This window comes from Pseudophryne corroboree, chromosome 2 (genome assembly GCF_028390025.1).
Source record: "Pseudophryne corroboree isolate aPseCor3 chromosome 2, aPseCor3.hap2, whole genome shotgun sequence".
Lineage (NCBI taxonomy): Eukaryota > Metazoa > Chordata > Amphibia > Anura > Myobatrachidae > Pseudophryne > Pseudophryne corroboree.
Window position 1 is genome coordinate 339,103,202 of NC_086445.1, and position 23,669 is coordinate 339,126,870.

The 23,669-nt window shown below is 48.9% G+C and overlaps 1 protein-coding gene across 2 annotated transcripts in view; it reads right to left on the minus strand.

The window, feature by feature from the left end:
* Positions 1 to 23,669, minus strand: part of TGDS (TDP-glucose 4,6-dehydratase) — a 201,155-nt gene that overhangs the window by 82,067 nt on the left and 95,419 nt on the right. For both annotated transcript variants that reach the window (XM_063953018.1, XM_063953017.1), the window contains exon 9: positions 15,369 to 15,534. In XM_063953018.1, the coding sequence (XP_063809088.1) occupies positions 15,369 to 15,534 (166 nt within the window). The remainder of the gene's footprint in view (positions 1 to 15,368; positions 15,535 to 23,669) is intronic.

Below are 23,669 nucleotides of genomic sequence, written 5' to 3' on the forward strand. Positions count from 1 at the left end.
TCATGTTGAGAGGCGACCTGGGGTAAAAACGTGGATTTCCCAGCTGTTGCCGTGGCCACCAGGTCTGAAAGACCTACCCCAAATAACTCCTCCCCTTTATAAGGCAATACTTCCATATGCCGTTTGGAATCCGCATCACCTGACCACTGTCGTGTCCATAACCCTCTTCTGGCAGAAATGGACAACGCACTTACTCTTGATGCCAGTCGGCAAATATTCCGCTGTGCATCACGCATATATAGAAATGCATCTTTTAAATGCTCTATAGGCAATAATATACTGTCCCTATCTAGGGTATCAATATTTTCAGTCAGGGAATCCGACCACGCCAACCCAGCACTGCACATCCAGGCTGAGGCGATTGCTGGTCGCAGTATAACACCAGTATGTGTGTAAATACATTTTAGGATACCCTCCTGCTTTCTATCAGCAGGATCCTTAAGGGCGGCCATCTCAGGAGAGGGTAGAGCCCTTGTTTTTACAAGCGTGTGAGCGCTTTATCCACCCTAGGGGGTGTTTCCCAACGCACTCTAACCTCTGGCGGGAAAGGATATAATGCCAATAACTTTTTATCGGGGGAAACCCACGCTTCATCACACACCTCATTTAATTTCTCAGATTCAGGAAAACTACAGGTAGTTTTTCCTCACCGAACATAATACCCCTTTTGGTGGTACTCGTATTATCAGAAATGTGTAAAACATTTTTCATTGCCTCGATCATGTAACGTGTGGCCCTACTGGAAGTCACATTTGTCTCTTCACCGTCGACACTGGAGTCAGTATCCGTGTCGGCATCTGTATCTGCCATCTGAGGTAACGGGCGCTTTAGAGCCCCTGACGGCCTATGAGACGTCTGGACAGGCACAAGCTGAGTAGCCGGCTGTCTCATGTCAACCACTATCTTTTGTAAAGAGCTGACACTGTTAATTTCTTCCAACAGTTCACCCACTCAGGTGTCGACCCCCTAGGGGGTGACATCCCTGTTACAGGCAATTTGCTCCGCCTCCACATCATTTTCCTCCTCATACATGTCGACACAAACGTACCGACACACAGCACACACACAGGGAATGCTCTGATAGAGGACAGGACCCCACTAGCCCTTTGGGGAGACAGAGGGAGAGTTTGCCAGCACACACCAGAGCGCTATATATATACAGGGATAACCTTATATAAGTGTTTTTCCCCTTATAGCTTCTGTATTGTTAATACTGCGCCTAATTAGTGCCCCCCTCTCTTTTTTTAACCCTTTCTGTAGTGTAGTGACTGCAGGGGAGAGCCAGGGAGCTTCCCTCCAACGGAGCTGTGAGGGAAAATGGCGCCAGTGTGCTGAGGAGATAGGCTCCGCCCCTTTTTCGCAGACTTTTCTCCTGCTTTTTTATGGATTCTGGCAGGGGTTAAAATTCATCCATATAGCCCTGGGGGCTATATGTGATGTATTTTCTCCAGCCAAGGTGTTTTTATTGCTGCTCAGGGCGCCCCCCCCTAGCGCCCTGCACCCTCAGTGACCGAAGTGTGAAGTGTGCTGAGGAGCAATGGCGCACAGCTGCAGTGCTGTGCGCTACCTTGATGAAGACAGGATGTCTTCTGCCGCCGATTTTCCGGACCTCTTCTTGCTTCTGGCTCTGTAAGGGGGCCGGCGGCGCGGCTCTGGGACCGGACTCCATGGCTGGGCCTGTGTTCGATCCCTCTGGAGCTAATGGTGTCCAGTAGCCTAAGAAGCCCAATCCACTCTGCACGCAGGTGAGTTCGCTTCTTCTCCCCTTAGTCCCTCGATGCAGTGAGCCTGTTGCCAGCAGGTCTCACTGAAAATAAAAAACCTAAAACTAACTTTTCACTAAGCAGCTCATGAGAGCCACCTAGTGTGCACCCTTCTCGTTCGGGCACAAAAATCTAACTGAGGCTTGGAGGAGGGTCATAGGGGGAGGAGCCAGTGCACACCAGGTAGTCCTAAAGCTTTACTTTTGTGCCCAGTCTCCTGCGGAGCCGCTATTCCCCATGGTCCTTACGGAGTCCCCAGTATCCACTAGGACGTCAGAGAAAAAGAACGTTAGGTATGGGTGTGCACTGGGTCCTCCCTCTATGCCCCTCCTCCAGACCTCAGTTAGAGAAACTGTGCCCAGAGGAGACGCACAGTACGACAAAAGGATTTTGGAAATCCAAGGGCAAGATTCATACCAGCCACACCATTCACACAGTATAACATGGGATACACGAACCAGTCAACAGTATGAAACAAAACAGTATCAGTCCAAGACTGATCCAAACTGAAACATAACCCTTATGTAAGCAACAACTATATACAAGTCTTGCAGGATGTTGTCCGCACTGGGACGGGCGCTCAGCATCCTCTACGGACTAGAAGAAAAAGATTTACCGGTAGGTTTAAAATCTTATTTTCTCTTACGTCCTAGATGATGCTGGGGACTCCGTAAGGACCATGGGGATTATACCAAAGCTCCAAACCGGGCGGGAGAAAGACCTTCTTTTGTTCAGTGTCCAGAATCATGCCTAAGAAAGGCAATCGGCTCGATGGAACGAACTGTGACTTCGGTAGATTGAGAATCCAACCGTGTTGTTGCAATACCCTCAGGGAGAGTGATACGCTGTCCAGCAACTGGTCTCTCGATCTCGCTTTTATCAGGAGATCGTCCAAGTATGGGATAATTGTGACCCCCTGCTTGCGCAGGAGCACCATCATTTCCACCATTAATTTGGTAAAAATCCTCGGGGCCGTGGAAAGCCCAAACGGCAACGTCTGAAATTGGTAATGACAATCCTGCACAACAAATCTCAGGAACGCCTGATGAGGTTGATATATGGGGACATGAAGGTATGCATTCTTTATGTCCAGGGACACCATATAATCTCCCCCTTCCAGGCTTGCGATGACCGCTCTGAGCGATTCCATCTTGAACTTGAACCTCTAAGTATAGGTTTAAGGATTTTAAATTCAGAATGGGTCTGACCGAACCGTACGGTTTCGGGACCACAAACAGGGTTGAGTAATAGCCCATCCCCCGCTGCAGCAGGGGAACTTCGACCACCACTTGTTGAAGGCACAACTTTTGAATTGCTGCCAAAACTACTTCCCTCTCTGGGGAAGAAGTTGGTAGTGCCGATTTGAAAAACCGGCGAGGAGGCACCTCTTCGAATTCCAGCTTGTACCCCTGGGAAACAATGTCTATTGCCCAGGGATCCACCTGAGAGTGAACCCAGACTTGGCTGAAAAGACGAAGACGTGCCCCCACTGGAGCGGACTCCCCCAGCGGAGCCCCAGTGTCATGCGGTGGATTTAGTAGAAGCCGGGGAGGACTTCTGTTCCTGGGAACTGGCTGTAGCTGGCAGCTTTTTCCCATTGCCCTTACCTCTGGCCAGAAAGAGCTCTCTTGGATTTATGCGACCGAAAGGACTGTATCTGATAATGTGGTGCTTTCTTAGGCTGTGTGGAAACATAAGGTAAAAAAAGCTGATTTACCTGCCGTAGCCGTGGAAACTAGGTCCGTGAGGCCTTCCCCAAACAGTTCCTCACCCTTGTAAGGCAAAACCTCCATATGCCGTTTCGAGTCGGCATCACCCGTCCACTGTCGGTTCCACAGTGCTCGCCTGGCCGAAATCGCCATAGCGTTCGCTCTGGATCCCAGTATGCCCACATCCCTCTGAGCCTCTCTCATATAAAGGACCGCATCCTTAATATGGCCCAGGGTCAACAAAATAGTCTCCTTATCCATCGTATCAAAAATAAGAATTTACTTACCGATAATTCTATTTCTCGTAGTCCGTAGTGGATGCTGGGGACTCCGTCAGGACCATGGGGAATAGCGGCTCCGCAGGAGACAGGGCACAAAAGTAAAAGCTTTAGGATCAGGTGGTGTGCACTGGCTCCTCCCCCTATGACCCTCCTCCAAGCCTCAGTTAGGATACTGTGCCCGGACGAGCGTACACAATAAGGAAGGATTTTGAATCCCGGGTAAGACTCATACCAGCCACACCAATCACACTGTACAACCTGTGATCTGAACCCAGTTAACAGCATGATAACAGCGGAGCCTCTGAAAAGATGGCTCACAACAATAATAACCCGATTTTTGTAACAATAACTATGTACAAGTATTGCAGACAATCCGCACTTGGGATGGGCGCCCAGCATCCACTACGGACTACGAGAAATAGAATTATCGGTAAGTAAATTCTTATTTTCTCTGACGTCCTAAGTGGATGCTGGGGACTCCGTCAGGACCATGGGGATTATACCAAAGCTCCCAAACGGGCGGGAGAGTGCGGATGACTCTGCAGCACCGAATGAGAGAACTCCAGGTCCTCCTCAGCCAGGGTGTGCCCCTGACCAAGTAGCAGCTCGGCAAAGTTGTAAAGCCGAGACCCCTCGGGCAGCCGCCCAAGATGAGCCCACCTTCCTTGTGGAATGGGCATTTACATATTTTGGCTGTGGCAGGCCTGCCACAGAATGTGCAAGCTGAATTGTACTACACATCCAACTAGCAATCGTCTGCTTAGAAGCAAGAGCACCCAGTTTTTTGGGTGCCTACAGGATAACAGCAAGTCAGTTTTCCTGACTCCAGCCGTCCTGGAACCTATATTTTCAGGGCCCTGACAACATCCAGCAACTTGGAGTCCTCCAAGTCCCTAGTAGCCGCAGGTACCACAATAAGCTGGTGCAGGTGAAACGCTGACACCACCTTAGGGAGAAACTGGGGACGAGTCCGCAGCTCTGCCCTGTCCGAATGGACAATCAGATATGGGCTTTGTGAGACAAAGCCGCCAATTCTGACACTCGCCTGGCCGAGGCCAGGGCCAACAGCATGGTCACTTTCCATGTGAGATATTTCAAATCCACAGATTTGAGCGGTTTAAACCAATGTGATTTGAGGAATCCCAGAACTACGTTGAGATCCCACAGTGCCACTGGAGGCACAAAAGGGGGTTGTATATGCAGTACTCCCTTGACAAACTTCTGGACTTCAGGAACTGAAGCCAATCTTTTCTGGAAGAAAATTGACAAGGCCGAAATTTGAACCCTAATGAACCCCAATTTGAGGCCCATAGACACTCCTGTTTGCAGGAAATGCAGGAATCGACCGAGTTGAAATTTCTTCGTGGGGCCTTCCTGGCCTCACACCACGCAACATATTTTCGCCACATGTGGTGATAATGTTGTGCGGTCACCTCCTTCCTGGCTTTGACCAGGGTAGGAATGACCTCTTCCGGAATGCCTTTTTCCCTTAGGATCCGGCGTTCCACCGCCATGCCGTCAAACGCAGCCGCGGTAAGTCTTGGAACAGACATGGTACTTGCTGAAGCAAGTCCCTTCTTAGCGGCAGAGGCCATGAGTCCTCTGTGAGCATTTCTTGAAGTTCCGGGTACCAAGTCCTTCTTGGCCAATCCGGAGCCACGAGTATAGTTCTTACTCCTCTACGTCTTATAAATCTCAGTACCTTGGGTATGAGAAGCAGAGGAGGGAACACATACACCGACTGGTACACCCACGGTGTTACCAGAACGTCCACAGCTATTGCCTGAGGGTCTCTTGACCTGGCGCAATACCTGTCCAGTTTTTTGTTCAGGCGGGACGCCATCATGTCCACCTTTGGTCTTTCCCAACGGTTCACAATCATGTGGAAGACTTCCTGATGAAGTCCCCACTCTCCCGGGTGGAGGTCGTGCCTGCTGAGGAAGTCTGCTTCCCAGTTGTCCACTCCCGGAATGAACACTGCTGACAGTGTTATCACATGATTTTCCGCCCAGCGAAGAATCCTTGCAGTTTCTGCCATTGCCCTCCTGCTTCTTGTGCCGCCCTGTCTGTTTACGTGGGCGACTGCCGTGATGTTGTCCCACTGGATCAATACCGGCTGACCTTGAAGCAGAGGTCTTGCTAAGCTTAGAGCATTGTAAATTGCCCTTAGCTCCAGTATATTTATGTGGAGAGAAGTCTCCAGACTATATCACACTCCCTGGAAATTTTTTCCCTGTGTGACTGCTCCCCAGCCTCTCAGGCTGGCATCCGTGGTCACCAGGACCCAGTCCTGAATGCCGAATCTGCGGCCCTTTAATAGATGAGCACTCTGCAGCCACCGCAGAAGAAACACCCTTGTCCTTGGAGACAGGGTTATCCGCTGATGCATCTGAAGATGCGATCCGGACCATTTTTCCAGCAGATCCCACTGAAAAGTTCTTGCGTGAAATCTGCCGAATGGAATCGCTTCGTAAGAAGCCACCATTTTTCCCAGGACCCTTGTGCAATGATGCACTGACACTTTTCCTGGTTTTAGTAGTTTCCTGACTAGCTCGGATAACTCCCTGGCTTTCTTCTCCGGGAGAAACACCCTTTTCTGGACTGTGTCGAGAATCATCCCTAGGAACAGCAGACGTGTCGTCGGAAACAGCTGCGATTTTGGAATATTTACAATCCACCCGTGCTGTCGTAGAACTACTTGAGATAGTGCTACTCCGACCTCCAACTGTTCTCTGGACCTTGCCCTTATCAGGAGATCGTCCATTTTCTTTGAAGAAGAATCATCATTTCGGTCATTACCTTGGTAAAGACCCGGGGTGCCGTGGACAATCCAAACAGCAGCGTCTGAAACTGATAGTGACAGTTCTGTACCACGAACCTGAGGTACCCTTGGTGAGAAGGGCAAATTGGGACATGGAGGTAAGCATCCCTGATGTCCAGGGACACCATATAGTCCCCTTCTTCCTGGTTCGCTATCACTGCTCTGAGTGACTCCATCTTGATTTGAACCTTTGTATGTAAGTGTTCAAATATTTCGGATTTAGAATAGGTCTCCCCGAGCCGTCTGGCTTCAGTACCACAATATAGTGTGGAATAATACCCCTTTCCTTGTTGTAGGAGGGGTACTTTGATTATCACCTGCTGGGAATACAACTTGTGAATTGTTTCCAATACTGCCTCCCTGTCGGAGGGAGACGTTGGTAAAGCAGACTTCAGGAACCTGCGAGGGGGAGACGTCTCGAATTTCCAATCTGTACCCCTGGGATACTACTTGTAGGCTCCAGGGGTCCACTTGCGAGTGAGCCCACTGCGTGCTGAAACTCTTGAGACGACCCCCCACCGCACCTGAGTCCGCTTGTACGGCCCCAGCGTCATGCTGAGGACTTGGTAGAAGCGGTGGAGGGCTTCTGTTCCTGGGAATGGGCTGCCTGCTGCAGTCTTCTTCCCTTTCCTCTATCCCTGGGCAGATATGACTGGCCTTTTGCCCGCTTGCCCTTATGGGGACGAAAGGACTGAGGCTGAAAAGACGGTGTCTTTTTCTGCTGAGATGTGACTTGGGGTAAAAAAAAGTGGATTTTCCAGCTGTTGCCGTGGTCACCAGGTCCGATGGACCGACCCCAAATAACTCCTCCCCTTTATACGGCAATACTTCCATGTGCCGTTTGGAATCTGCATCACCTGACCACTGTCGTGTCCATAAACATCTTCTGGCAGATATGGACATCGCACTTACTCTTGATGCCAGAGTGCAAATATCCCTCTGTGCATCTCGCATATATAGAAATGCATCCTTTAAATGCTCTATAGTCAATAAAATACTGTCCCTGTCAAGGGTATCAATATTTTCAGTCAGGGAATCCGACCAAGCCACCCCAGCGCTGCACATCCAGGCTGAGGCGATCGCTGGTCGCAGTATAACACCAATATGTGTGTATATACTTTTTAGGATATTTTCCAGCCTCCTATCAGCTGGCTCCTTGAGGGCGGCCGTATCTGGAGACGGTAACGCCACTTGTGATAAGCGTGTGAGCGCCTTCATTTAATTTATCTGATTCAGGAAAAACTACAGGTAGTTTTTTCACACCCCACATAATACCCTTTTTTGTGGTACTTGTAGTATCAGAAATATGTAACACCTCCTTCATTGCCCTTAACATGTAACGTGTGGCCCTAAAGGAAAATACGTTTGTTTCTTCACCGTCGACACTGGAGTCAGTGTCCGTGTCTGTGTCGACCGACTGAGGTAAATGGGCGTTTTAAAGCCCCTGACGGTGTTTGAGACGCCTGGACAGGTACTAATTTGTTTGCCGGCCGTCTCATGTCGTCAACCGACCTTGCAGCGTGTTGACATTATCACGTAATTCCCTAAATAAGCCATCCATTCCGGTGTCGACTCCCTAGAGAGTGACATCACCATTACAGGCAATTGCTCCGCCTCCTCACCAACATCGTCCTCATACATGTCGACACACACGTACCGACACACAGCACACACACAGGGAATGCTCTGATAGAGGACAGGACCCCACTAGCCCTTTGGGGAGACAGAGGGAGAGTTTGCCAGCACACACCAAAACGCTATAATTATACAGGGACAACCTTTATATAAGTGTTTTCCCTTATAGCATCTTAATATATAATCATATCGCCAAATAAGTGCCCCCCCTCTCTGTTTTAACCCTGTTTCTGTAGTGCAGTGCAGGGGAGAGCCTGGGAGCCTTCCCTCCAGCAGTTCTGTGAGGGAAAATGGCGCTGTGTGCTGAGGAGAATAGGCCCCGCCCCCTTTTCGGCGGGCTTCTTCTCCCGTTTTTCTGACAACCTGGCAGGGGTTAAATACATCCATATAGCCCCAGAGGCTATATGTGATGTATTTTTAGCCAGTATAGGTACTTTCATTGCTGCCCAGGGCGCCCCCCCCAGCGCCCTGCACCCTCAGTGACCGTTGGTGTGAAGTGTGCTGAGAGCAATGGCGCACAGCTGCAGTGCTGTGCGCTACCTCATGAAGACTGAGAAGTCTTCAGCCGCCGATTTCTGGACCTCTTCTCTCTTCAGCATCTGCAAGGGGGTCGGCGGCGCGGCTCCGGTGACCCATCCAGGCTGTACCTGTGATCGTCCCTCTGGAGCTAGTGTCCAGTAGCCTAAGAAGCCAATCCATCCTGCACGCAGGTGAGTTCACTTCTTCTCCCCTAAGTCCCTCGTTGCAGTGAGCCTGTTGCCAGCAGGACTCACTGAAAATAAAAAACCTAATAAAACTTTTACTCTAAGCAGCTCTTTAGGAGAGCCACCTAGATTGCACCCTTCTCGGCCGGGCACAAAAACCTAACTGAGGCTTGGAGGAGGGTCATAGGGGGAGGAGCCAGTGCACACCACCTGATCCTAAAGCTTTTACTTTTGTGCCCTGTCTCCTGTGGAGCCGCTATTCCCCATGGTCCTGACGGAGTCCCCAGCATCCACTTAGGACGTCAGAGAAATCAACAGATAAGGTATCGGTCCACGCTATTACAGCGCTACAAACCCAAGCCGACGCTATTGCCGGCCTGAGTAATGTACCAGTATGCGTGTAAATTGACTTCAAGGTAGTCTCCTGCTTGCGATCAGCAGGATCCCTGAGGGTTGCGGTATCCGAAGACGGCAGCGCCACCTTTTTGGAAAGGCGCGTCCACGCTTTGTCCACCCTTGCGGAGGATTCCCACCGTATCCCGTCCTTGATCGGGAATGGATACGCCATAAGAATCCTTTTGGGAATCTGCAGTTTCTTGTCTGGAGTTTCCCAAGCACTTTCAAATAACTCATTTAATTCAAAAGAAGGTGGAAAGGTAACCTCGGGCTTCTTTTCTTTAAACATGTGGACCCTTGGATTAGGTACAGCGGGGTCATCTATAATATGCAGCACATCCTTTATAGCAATAATCATATAATGAATACTCTTTGCCAATTTTGGCTGCAACCTCGCATCATCATAATCGACACTGGATTCAGAATCTGTGTCGGTATCTGTGTCTACTACTGGAGAAAGTGGGCGTTTTTGAGAGCCAGAAGGCCCCTGTGACATAGGGAAAGGCAGGGCATGACCCCCTGTACAATCCCTGGACTCTGCTTTGTCCAAACGTTTGTGCAATAAATTTACATTTGCATTTAAAACATTCCACATAACCAACCAGTCCTGTGTCGGCGTTGCCGACGGAGACACCACACTCATCCCTAGGAAAGCCTTCCGCTTCAGACATGCCGACATGCACGTACCGACACTGCACACACTCAGGGAAATCTCTAATCTGGAGATAGATCCCCCACAAGGCCCTTTGGAGAGACAGAGAGAGAGTATGCCAGCACACACCCAGCGCCAATAACCCTGGAAAAAATTACCCAGATATAGCGCTCTTTTATGTATATATACTGCGCCAATTATGTTACCCCCCCCCCCCCCCTTCTTTAAAACCCTCGGTCACCGGTGATCAGCAGGGGAGAGTCTGGGGAGCCAGCTTCTCAGCGTGTGCTGTGGAGAAAATGGCGCTGGTGAGTGCTGAGGAACAAGCTCCGCCCCCTCAGTGGCGGGCTTCGGTCCCGCTCTTTTAAACAAACTGGCGGGGAATTCTCATAAATAACACCAAATAAAGTGTATATATCTATATAGCCAGTCCTAGAGGTATAACATTGCTGCCCAGGGCGCCCCCCCCTGCGCCCTGGCACCCAACAGTGTGCGCTGTGTGTGATGTGTGGGAGCAATGGTGCGCAGCGTTACCTCGGTGAAGCTCTGAAGTCTTCTGCCTTCCTATACTCACCCGGCTTCTATCTTCCGGCTCTGCGAGTAGGACGGCGGCGCGGCTCCGGGACGAACCGCAAGGGGAGACCTGTGTTCTGACTCCCTCTGGAGCTAATGGTGTCCAGTAGCCTAAGAAGCAGAGCCTAGCATTTAAGTAGGTCTGCTTCTCTCTCCTCTGTCCCACGATGCAGGGAGCCTGTTGCCAGCAGGTCTCAATGAAAATAAAAAACAAAACAAAATACTTTTCTCCAGTAAACTCAGGAGAGCTCCCTGTAATGCACCCAGTCTCCTCTGGGCACAGTATCAAACTGAGGTCTGGAGGAGGGGCATAGAGGGAGGAGCCAGTGCACACCCATACCTAAAGTTCTTTTTTAGTGCCCATGTCTCCTGTGGAGCCCGTCTATTCCTCGTGGTCCTTACGGAGTCCCCAGCATCCTCTAGGACGTAAGAGAAAACCCCTGTAGAATTGCTGCCAGTGTGGGTATATGTGCGTTGTGGCTTCAGCTCGGCCCTCACAGAGGAACATACAGCACCTTGTATGCCTCTGAAGCCTGGAGCCGCATCCTGCTTGTCGGCGCTGCGTTCCTACCCCTTGTGCCGCCAATACAGCCGGCCACCTACTCACCACTCTTCTTACTTCTGGCTCTGTTAGGAGAGGCGGCGTGCTGCGGGTCTGTACGCTCGCTGTGGTTGGGCTTGCGAATAGGACCCTCAGGAGCTAGCGTCCTGTCAGCGGGGAATGGGACCATTAACCCTAGGGAGGTTGGGCCGTCCCCCCCCCAAGTCCCACAAAGCAGGCAGTCTGGTGCCAGCCAGACCTGCCTGAAAACAATAAGAAGGAAAATAAACGCAGGAAATTCTTCCGAGCACATTTTCTAAACCGAGTCTGGTAGGAGGGGCATAGGGGGAGGAGCCAGCCCACACTATCAATTTGTTAAAGTGCCCATGGCTCCTAGTGGACCCGTATATACCCCATGGTACTAATGTGGACCCCAGTATCGTCTAGGACAGAGGTGGGGAACCTCAGGCCCATGGGCCGTATAAGGTCAGCAAAGCTGTTTGTTCTGGCCCACCCGCTGCTATGAGTCAGCGAGACACGCCACTGCTCAGTTCGGCGGCGTGTCTCAGCTGCCAGGGCAGGGAGGAGAGCGCAGCTATGTCCAGCAGCAGCGGCGGGTAGGATCTCAAACCAGCCGCCGGATCGTTAGCCAGTCAGGGCTCGCGGACCGGCAGCCAATCAGGAGCTCTGATTGGCTCATGAACCGGCGGCTGGTTTGTGGTCCTACACGCCGTCGCCACCCGACATAGCTGCGCTCTCCTCCATGCCCTGACCCCCTAACAGCTTAGACATGCAGCAGCTGCCGGATGGAGCACTAAGGGGCAGGAGAGGCAAACGCTGCGCTCTCCTCCCCTTCCCTGACACATCTGCAGCTGTGAGCAGCACAGTGGGGTGGGGTGGGCATGTGCGGGGGCATTTGTGTATCTGGCACTGTGGGGGCATTTGTGTATCTGGCACTGTGGGAGCATATGTATATCTGGCACTGTGGGAGCATATGTATATCTGGCACTGTGGGAGCATATGTATATCTGGCACTGTGGCTGCATTTGTGTATCTGGCACTGTGGCTGCATTTGTGTATCTGGCACTGCACTGACACATGTGTATCTGACGCTGCACTGGCACATGTGTATCTGGCACTGCACTGGCACATGTGTATCTGGCACTGCACTGGCACATGTGTATCTGGCACTGCACTGGCACATGTGTATCTGGCACTGTGGCTGCATTTGTGTATCTGGCACTGCACTGACATGTGTATCTGGCACTGCACTGACATATGTGTATCTGGCGCTGCACTGGCACATGTGTATCTGGCGCTGCACTGGCACATGTGTATCTGGCGCTGCACTGGCACATGTGTATCTGGCGCTGCACTGGCACATGTGTATCTGGCGCTGCACTGGCACATGTGTATCTGGCACTGCACTGGCACATGTGTATCTGGCACTGCACTGGCACATGTGTATCTGGCACTGCACTGGCACATGTGTATCTGGCACTGCACTGGCACATGTGTATCTGGCACTGCACTGGCACATGTGTATCTGGCACTGTGGCTGCATTTGTGTATCTGGCGCTGCACTGGCACATGTGTATCTGGCACTGCACTGGCACATGTGTATCTGGCACTGCACTGGCACATGTGTATCTGGCACTGCACTGGCACACGTGTATCTGGCACTGCACTGGCACACGTGTATCTGGCACTGCACTGGCACACGTGTATCTGGCACTGCACTGGCACACGTGTATCTGGCACTGTGGCTGCATTTGTGTATCTGGCACTGCACTGACATATGTGTATCTGGCGCTGCACTGGCACATGTGTATCTGGAGCTACACTGGCACATGTGTATCGGGCACTGCACTGGCACATGTGTATCTGGCACTGCACTGGCACATGTGTATCTGGCACTGCACTGGCACATGTGTATCTGGCACTGCACTGGCATATGTGTATCTGGCACTGCACTGGCATATGTGTATCTGGCACTGCACTATTGGGGGCATATGTGTATCACGTCCCATTTTAATTGGCCACACCCATTTTTGCGGGCACGCACTCGGTACCACTAAGGGGCATAACTACTGGGGGACAGAGTAATTTTTAAGTTGATAATTTTTGGATGGCCCCAAAGGATTTTATAAATATCCAAATGCCTTTGGTAGTAAAAAGGTTCCCCACCCCTGCTCTAGGACGTAAGAGAAATACCCTTTGATCACTTTTACATGCCTGAATAAAAGTAATCTCTTACAGGTTTTCAGGTTTTGGGTTAAGTCCTACATCACTACCGGAATGTACATAACGCAGGCACTGCAAGCTGTAAAGGCTCTTTCAGGCAAATAAGGTCCATTTTGCCTTTTCAATTATTGCCACTTTAAATATAGCGGTTAAATTAATGACCACTTCTGTGGTACTGCAACACACAGGCTATAACATTTACCCCTACATATTGTCCATCAGGTCAAAACTGTTTTATATATTATCTGTAACATTAGCACCAAGCTTACAGTCTCACTTTTATTACATTGTCTCAGTCAGAGACCTCATTAAAGGGGGAGAGATGCATCAAACCTTGGAGAGAGAGAAAGTACTAACCAATCACCTTCTGTCATTTTAAAGGCTGTGTTTGACAAATGACAGTTAGGCTTGGGCCATACATGGCGGTTTAGCGGGTCCCGTTCAGTGGGACCCAATTGGCAGGAAAGAGCCTGCACATGGTCTCCTATGCGGCCGTCCACACATATGCAGTAGTGCCGCATCTACTGGACCCAACCGCAGCATGCTGTGGTTCAGCAGGATGACAGGACGACCGTATTTCAACTAGAACACATACATCTGAATGTATGTGTACACACAGTGCGGCTGTGCCGCATTTTGTTCTACTTGAAATCTGGACGTGGCACTGTCAGGATCCTGTGCAGCTGCATCCTGCGGAAAGGCCAGTGTGTGAACCCAAAAAAACTCCTTCCTTCCAAGCAGAGGGACCCGCTAAACCACTATGGGTGGCCTTAGGAGTTGCAAGGCTTGATACAGATCCTTTTAAGTCTTATGTAATATGCAGCTTCTGTCTCTTTGTAGAGGCGTATACTACGGTTATTACTGCATCACAAGTTTCTGAACACGTCAAAGACAGTCACATGGGCTCAGAGGAATCCCACACAGAGGTATGGCTTTGGGCAATTCACACTAAATAATGGGCATGTGATTGTCTACAGACATTCTTCTTACTAAAGAAGTAACAGAGCAGCCGGCAGCACCAGAACACGGTCATGAATAACTGGAAAAAGCAATAACTCGTACATGAACTGTATTCACAGGACTAAGTTTACATTTTGTGACAAATAAAAAGGCCATAAACAAAAATATAATATGAGCATTATAAATGCATATATATATATATATATATATATATATATATATATATATATATATATATATATATATATACACACACACACACACACACACACACACACACCCACACGTGTGAAGCTCAGAAAATTAGAATATCGTGTAAAGGTTAATTTATTTCAGTAATTCAACTTAAAAAGGTTTAACGAATATATTATATAGACTCAATACATTCAAATTAGTTATTTCAAGCCTTTATTTGTTATAATTTTGATGCTTGTGGCTTACACCTTAAGATAACCCCAGATACAAAATCTCAGAAAATTAGAATATTACATAAAATCAATAAAAAAACGATTTTAAATACAGAAATGTCGGCCCTCTGAAAAGTGTAATTATGCATATGTACACCGTACTTGGTTTGGACACCTTTTGCATGAATTACTACCTCAATGCGGCGTGGTATGGATTCTATCAGCCTGTGGCACTGCTGAGGTGTTATGGAAGACCAGGATGCTTCAACAGCGGCCTTCAGCTCTTACGCATTGTTTGGTCTCATAGGGCAGATGTATTAAGCCTGGAGAAGTGATAAAACGGTGATAAGTGTAATGTGATAATGCACCGGCCAATCATTACGGGTTTGAAAAATGACAGCTAGGAGCTGATTGGCTGTTGCGTTTATCACCTTACACTTATCACTGCTTTATCACTTCTCCAGGCTTAATACATCTGCCCCCATGTCTCTCATCTTTCTCTTCGCAATGTCACATAGATTAAGTTTTTAGTAATTTAAGTTGAATTACTGAAATAAATAAACTTTTGCACGATATTCTAATTTTCTGAGTTTCACCTGTATATATAAATCATGGGATTCCACTTAAAAAAATAAATAAAAAAAAATTGGAACCAATAACAATCATAAGTGTTGTGACTTACCATTCGGACTAGTTCTCTAGCCAACTGGGACACAGACATTTCAAAATTTGTTCCAATATTGTAGATTTCCCCAACCTTCCCCACCCTTAGAATGGTCAGCAAAGCATCCACCACGTCTGAGGCATACAGAAAGCTTCTGATTTGTCTCCCGGTACCATGGATACAGCTTTACACAAAGAAAAGAAAAACCGATATGATCACAAAATGCATAGTATGGTCTGTTAGATGTAATAATGTTGAATAAATGCACACACCAAGGAAAGGCAATATCTATATTGTGTTACTGCTAAGGAAGGGAAGGCTACTGAAGGTCTCAGATGTCTGTACTGATATTAGGGCAAAACAGAATTATTATTATTTATTTGCTTTTTTTTTTTTTTTTTTTTTTTAAATACTGTCCCTATAAACATAGGTTCTCAAACTCGAACCCCAAACAGTTCATGTTTTCCAGTTCTCTTCACAGAATCACCTGCGGATCTTTTAATGTGTGTCAGTGAGTAATGAATACACCTGTGCACCTACTAGGTGACAAGGAAAATGTGAACTCTGCGAGGATAGAGTTTCAGAACCATCGACAATGAACAATCTCAATTCACTCCAATTATTAAGACAGTGTCAATCTGATGTCCATTTCTCTACAGAGATGTGAAGTAGTAATTATCCTTTTACTGACTGGAAGCCCACACTGCCTAATGCAAGTACAGTATGTCTACAGTTCTCTTTCAGTTTGGCCATAGGCACAAATAGACATTCCCTTTATAAGAGAATAACGCTTTACCCAGATGTTTGGTAGATATACCACTATTACTTACTGCAAAATTTTACTAGTTCCTCCCTCTAGCTGGAAAGTCAGGAAATACTAAATGCAGCCGGTATTACAGAATTGGCAATTCAATTCTGTATGCCACTTCATTGCAAATGCATCTTGAAATTGCAAAGGAGAGAGAACCAATAAGAAGTCTAAAGGTGCATACACACTAGGCGATTTTGAGCTCAAAGTAACACAGTTTTGAGCTGCTTTGAGCTCAAAATAGACTAGTGTGTATGGCCGGGCGATAAGCACTGATGCACGCTCCTGCATCATCGCCGTCCGCAGCCGTCCGCCGGCCTGTTTTACCGGCCGAGTGAACCAATTTCTTTATCATCCACTAGGGGTCACTGGAGTACTCTTGGGATATGGACGGGCTTCCGTAGGAACAGCACTGAATATTTAAATTTAGAACACTCCACCCCTCCATATCCCAGAGTACCTCAGTGTACTACCTCAGTGTTTTTTCTGTGCTCGAAGTAGTAACAGCTCTGTGGCTAAGAGTCACAATTACTTTGAATTTTTATTTTTATATTTTTCTATTCTATACATCCCTTTCCCCCTTCCAAAAGGCAGGGTCAGGGATAGTGCAGCTGCTGATAGCAGCAGGGGCGTGTCGGGCCTCTCTGAAAGAGCTCCCTCACAGCCACACACAGATCCTCCTGCTCAGGCTGGCCGGCGCTTGTACAGAAGCCCCGTCGGAGCCTCCTCACAAGCTGCAGGAAGGAAGGTATGTGAACGGGGCGGTCAGCTCCCGCTGCCGCCCGCCGCCCCGAGGTGTGGGGACATTGTTACTGGGGACTCTGCAGACTGCCTCCGGCCGCCGCCGCACACGGCTCCGGCCGCCGCTGCTCTCCCCACTCACACGGCTCCGGCCGCCGCTGCTCTCCCGCTCACACGGCTCCGGCCGCCGCTGCTCTCCCGCTCACTGGCCGCCGCTGCTGCTCTGGCCGCTCGCACTGCTCCGGGTCCCACCGCTGTTCACCCGGCTCCCGCGGCTCATAGCACAGCGATCCGCTCGCCGATACCCGCTGGCGGCCCCACACGCTGCGCTGCCTGCTGCTCTGCATCTCAAAGAGCATGCAGGCATTACCTCACGGAGGGGGGGGCAATAAATAAGGGGGCAATACAGCGGCATAAGAAAATACTGCAGCAACAGCAGATGCTAGGCTGCAGGGGTATTTGCAGGGTTATAATCAGTTGTAAGTTTGTAACCAGCACTATGATTATATGTGTAAGCTTAGCATGGGGGCAATTTTAACATGTTTCCTGTGTCTTCCTGCTGTGATTCCAGAACGTTCCAGTACTACATCTCTACTCCACCGGAGGCGCAGGGGTGTTAGTGGGAATTTGGGATCACATTTCATAGTACTGGCCACGTGTACTGCACTTGGCCAGATATATATATATATATATATATATATATATATATAGAGACACCTTCGTACTATTTTACTGAGTCGTGCAAGTGTCTGTTTTTTGTGTATTGTATTGTCTGTCGCCATAATGAGTAAGGCACCAGCAAAAACTAAAAAGCATAATTGCAAAGTCTGTAGCAGTGTGTTACCGGATGGATCTACCACATGTACAGTATGTTTTGTGGATTCGGTTCAGAATACCATTTCTGCTCCAGTTTTACAACCAATGTCCTCACCGGACCCTCCGTGGGGTATGTTAGTAAATGTACTGGATAGGTTACAATCAGAATTGACCGCCGCTCGTCAGGAGCGGGAAACGGCAAGATCTGAGTCTAGGGTGAGACCGCCAGAACTACCGGAGGCGGCTCAGCCTTGCGTAAGGTCCAAAGGTAAACAGGATAAATTTCATATGTCTTATGATTTTCCAGTTTCTGCTATGTTGCATTCTGACGATTCCATGCCAGACCTCACGGAACACCAATAAGTTTTCCTGTGTCGGAATCTCTTAATCAGATGTTAGTAGAAACAAGACAGAATCCAGATAAACGGTTTTCTATACCTCGCAGATTTAAGTCTAGTTACCCGTTTCCAGACTCGGTAACGTGTACATGGGAGAATCCACCAATAGTTGATTCTTCAGTGTCGAAGCTTACCAAGAAATTAACCATACCAGTGCCAGCAGCGACTACGCTTAAAGATCCTTCAGATCGCAAGATAGAAAATAAGAATTTACTTACCGATAATTCTATTTCTCGGAGTCCGTAGTGGATGCTGGGGTTCCTGAAAGGACCATGGGGGGGAATAGCGGCTCCGCAGGAGACAGGGCACAAAAAGTAAAGCTTTACGATCAGGTGGTGTGTACTGGCTCCTCCCCCTATGACCCTCCTCCAAGCCTCAGTTAGGTACTGTGCCCGGACGAGCGTACACAATAAGGAAGGATTTTGAATCCCGGGTAAGACTCATACCAGCCACACCAATCACACTGTACAACCTGTGATCTGAACCCAGTTAACAGTATGATAACAGCGGAGCCTCTGAAAAGATGGCTCACAACAATAATAACCCGATTTTTGTAACTATGTACAAGTATTGCAGACAATCCGCACTTGGGATGGGCGCCCAGCATCCACTACGGACTACGAGAAATAGAATTATCGGTAAGTAAATTCTTATTTTCTCTGACGTCCTAAGTGGATGCTGGGGACTCCGTCAGGACCATGGGGATTATACCAAAGCTCCCAAACGGGCGGGAGAGTGCGGATGACTCTGCAGCACCGAATGAGAGAACTCCAGGTCCTCCTCAGCCAGGGTGTGCCCCTGACCAAGTAGCAGCTCGGCAAAGTTGTAAAGCCGAGACCCCTCGGGCAGCCGCCCAAGATGAGCCCACCTTCCTTGTGGAATGGGCATTTACATATTTTGGCTGTGGCAGGCCTGCCACAGAATGTGCAAGCTGAATTGTATTACACATCCAACTAGCAATAGTCTGCTTAGAAGCAAGAGCACCCAGTTTGTTGGGTGCATACAGGATAACAGCAAGTCAGTTTTCCTGACTCCAGCCGTCCTGGAACATATTTTCAGGGCCCTGACAACATCTAGCAACTTGGAGTCCTCCAAGTCCCTAGTAGGTGCAAGGCACCACAATAAGCTGGTTCAGGTGAAACACTGACACCACCTTAGGGAGAGAACTGGGGACGAGTCCGCAGCTCTGCCCTGTCCGAATGGACAAACAGAAATGGGCTTTTTTGAGAAAAAAACACCAATTTGACACTCGCCTGGTCCAGGCCAGGGTCAAGAGCATGGTCACTTTTCATGTGAGATGCTTCAAATCCACAGATTTGACTGGTTTTAAACCAATGTGATTTGAGGAATCCCAGAACTACGTTGAGATCCCACAGTGCCACTGGAGGCACAAAAGGGGGTTGTGTATATGCAATACTCCCTTGACAAACTTCTGGACTTCAGGAACTGAAGCCAATTCTTTCTGGAAGAAAATCGACAGGGCCGAAATTTGAACCTTAATGGACCCCAATTTGCGGCCCATAGACACTCCTGTTTGCAGGAAATGCAGGAACGACCGAGTTGAAATTTCTTTGTGGGGCCATCCTGGCCTCACACCACGCAACATATTTTCGCCACATGTGGTGATAATGTTGTGCGGTCACCTCCTTTCTGGCTTTGACCAGGGTAGGAATGACCTCTTCCGGAATGCCTTTTTCCCTTAGGATCCGGCGTTCCACCGCCATGCCGACAAACGCAGCTGCGGTAAGTCTTGGGACAGACATGGTACTTGCTGAAGCAAATCCCTTCTTAGCAGCAGAGGCCATAAGACCTCTGTAAGCATCTCTTGAAGTTCCGGGTACCAAGTCCTTCTTGGCCAATCCGGAGCCATGAGTATAGTTCTTACTCCTCTACGTCTTATAATTCTCAGCACCTTAGGTATGAGAAGCAGAGGAGGGAACACATACACCGACTGGTACACCCACGGTGTTACCAGAACGTCCACAGCTATTGCCTGAGGGTCTCTTGACCTGGCGCAATACCTGTCCCGTTTTTTGTTCAGACGGGACGCCATCATGTCCACCTTTGGTATTTCCCAACGGTTTACAATCATGTGGAAAAAACTTCCCGATGAAGTTTCCACTCTCCCGGGTGGAGGTCGTGCCTGCTGAGGAAGTCTGCTTCCCAGTTTCCATTCCCGGGATGAAACACTGCTGACAGTGCTATCACATGATTTTCCGCCCAGCGAAAAGTCCTTGCAGTTTTTGCCATTGCCCTCCTGCTTCTTGTGTCGCCCTGTCTGTTTACGTGGGCGACTGCCGTGATGTTTTTCCCACTGGATCAATACCGGCTGACCTTGAAGCAGAGGTCTTGCTAAGCTTAGAGCATTATAAATTTACCCTTAGCTCCAGTATATTTATGTGGAGAAAAGTCTCCAGACTTGATCACACTCCCTGGAAATTTTTTCCTTGTGTGACTGCTCCCCAGCCTCTCGGGCTGGGCTCCGTGGTCACCAGCATCCAATCCTGAATGCCGAATCTGCGGCCCTCTAGAAGATGAGCACTCTATAACCACCACAGGAGAGACACCCTTGTCCTTGGATATAGGGTTATCCGCTGATGCATCTGAAGATGCGATCCGGACCATTTGTCCAGCAGATCCCACTGAAAAGTTCTTGCGTGAAATCTGCCGAATGGAATTGCTTCGTAGGAAGCCACCATTTTTACCAGGACCCTTGTGCAATGATGCACTGTTTTTAGGAGGTTCCTGACTAGCTCGGATAACTCCCTGGCTTTCTCTTCCGGGAGAAACACCTTTTTCTGGACTGTGTCCAGAATCATCCCTAGGCACAGCAGACGTGTCGTCGGGATCAGCTGCGATTTTGGAATATTTAGAATCCACCCGTGCTGTTGTAGCAGTATCCGAGATAGTGCTACTCGGACCTCCAACTGTTCCCTGGACTATGCCCTTATCAGGAGATCGTCCAAGTAAGGGATAATTAAGACGCCTTTTCTTCAAAGAAGAATCATCATTTCGGCCATTACCTTGGTAAAGACCCGGGGTGCCGTGGACAATCCAAACGGCAGCGTCTGAAACTGATAGTGACAGTTCTGCACCACGAACCTGAGGTACCCTTAGTGAGAAGGGCAAATTTGGGACATAGAGGTAAGCATCCCTGATGTCCCGGGACACTATATAGTCCCCTTCTTCCTGGTTCGTTATCACTGCTCTGAGTGACTCCATCTTGATTTGAACCTTTGTAAGTGTTCAAAAATTTTTTAGAATAAGTCTCACCTAGCCTTCTGGCTTCAGTACCACAATATAGTGTGGAATAATACCCCTTTTCTTGTAGTAGGAGAGGTAATTTAATTATCACCTGCTGGGAATACAGCTTGTGAATTTTTTCCATACTGCCTCCTTGTCGGAGGGAGACCTTGGTAAAGCAGACTTCAGGAGCCTGCGAAGGGGAAACGTCTCGACATTCCAATCTGTACCCCTGGGATACTACTTGTAGGATCCAGGGGTCCTGTACGGTCTCAGCGCCATGCTGAGAACTTGTCAGAAGCGGTGGAACGCTTCTGTTCCTGGGAATGGGCTGCCTGCTGCAGTCTTCTTCCCTTTCCTCTATCCCTGGGCAGATATGATCTTATAGGGACGAAAGGACTGAGGCTGAAAAGACGGTGTCTTTTTCTGCAGAGATGTGACTTAGGGTAAAAACGGTGGATTTTCCAGCAGTTGCCGTGGCCACCAGGTCCGATGGACCGACCCCAAATAACTCCTCTTCCTTTATACGGCAATACACCTTTGTGCCGTTTGGAATCTGCATCACCTGACCACTGTCGTGTCCATAACATCTTCTGGCAGATATGGACATCGCATTTACTCTTGATGCCAGAGTGCAAATATCCCTCTGTGCATCTCGCATATATAGAAATGCATCCTTTAAATGCTCTATAGTCAATAAAATACTGTCCCTGTCAAGGGTATCAATATTTTTAGTCAGGGAATCCGACCAAGCCACCCCAGCTCTGCACATCCAGGCTGAGGCGATCGCTGGTCGCAGTATAACACCAGTATGTGTGTATATACTTTTTATGATATTTTCCAGCCTCCTGTCAGCTGGTCCTTGAGGACGGCCCTATCTATAGACGGTACCGCCACTTGTTTTGATAAGCGTGTGAGCGCCTTAGCCACCCTAAGGGGTGTTTCCCAACGCGTCCTAACTTCTGGCGGGAAAGGGTATACCGCCCCTAATTTTCTATCGGGGGGAACCCACGCATCATCACACACTTTATTTAATTTATCTGATTCAGGAAAAACTACGGTAGTTTTTTCACATCCCACATAATACCCTCTTTTGTGGTACTTGTAGTATCAGAAATATGTAACACCTCCTTCATTGCCTTTAACGTGTGGCCCTAATAAGGAATACGTTTGTTTATTCACCGTCGACACTGGATTCAGTGTCCCTGTCTGTGTCTGTGTCGACCGACTAAAGTAAACGGGCGTTTTAAAACCCCTGACGGTGTTTTTGAGACGTCTGGACCGGTACTAATTGTTTGTCGGCCGTCTCATGTCGTCAACCGACCTTGCAGCGTGTTGACATTATCACGTAATTCCCTAAATAAGCCATCCATTCCGGTGTCGACTCCCTAGAGAGTGACATCACCATTACAGGCAATTGCTCCGCCTCCTCACCAACATCGTCCTCATACATGTCGACACACACGTACCGACACACAGCACACACACAGGGAATGCTCTGATAGAGGACAGGACCCCACTAGCCCTTTGGAGAGACAGAGGGAGAGTTTGCCAGCACACACCAAAAACGCTATAATTATATAGGGACAACCTTATATAAGTGTTTTCCCTTATAGCATCTTTATTATATATTTCTAACGCCAAATTAGTGCCCCCCCTCTCTGTTTTAACCCTGTTTCTGTAGTGCAGTGCAGGGGAGAGCCTGGGAGCCTTCCCTCCAGCCTTTCTGTGAGGGAAAATGGCGCTGTGTGCTGAGGAGATAGGCCCCGCCCCTTTTTCGGCGGCCTCGTCTCCCGCTCTTAACGGATTCTGGCAGGGGTTAAATATCTCCATATAGCCTCCGGAGGCTATATGTGAGGTATTTTTAGCCAAAATAGGTTTTCATTTGCCTCCCAGGGCGCCCCCCTCCCAGCGCCCTGCACCCTCAGTGACTGCCGTGTGAAGTGTGCTGAGAGGAAAATGGCGCACAGCTGCAGTGCTGTGCGCTACCTTTAGAAGACTGAGGAGTCTTCTGCCGCCGATTCTGGACCTCTTCTTACTTCAGCATCTGCAAGGGGGCCGGCGGCAAGGCTCCGGTGACCATCCAGGCTGTACCTGTGATCGTCCCTCTGGAGCTGATGTCCAGTAGCCAAGAAGCCAATCCATCCTGCACGCAGGTGAGTTCACTTCTTCTCCCCTAAGTCCCTCGTTGCAGTGATCCTGTTGCCAGCAGGACTCACTGTAAAATAAAAAACCTAAGCTAAACTTTTCTAAGCAGCTCTTTAGGAGAGCCACCTAGATTGCACCCTTCTCGGCCGGGCACAAAAATCCAAC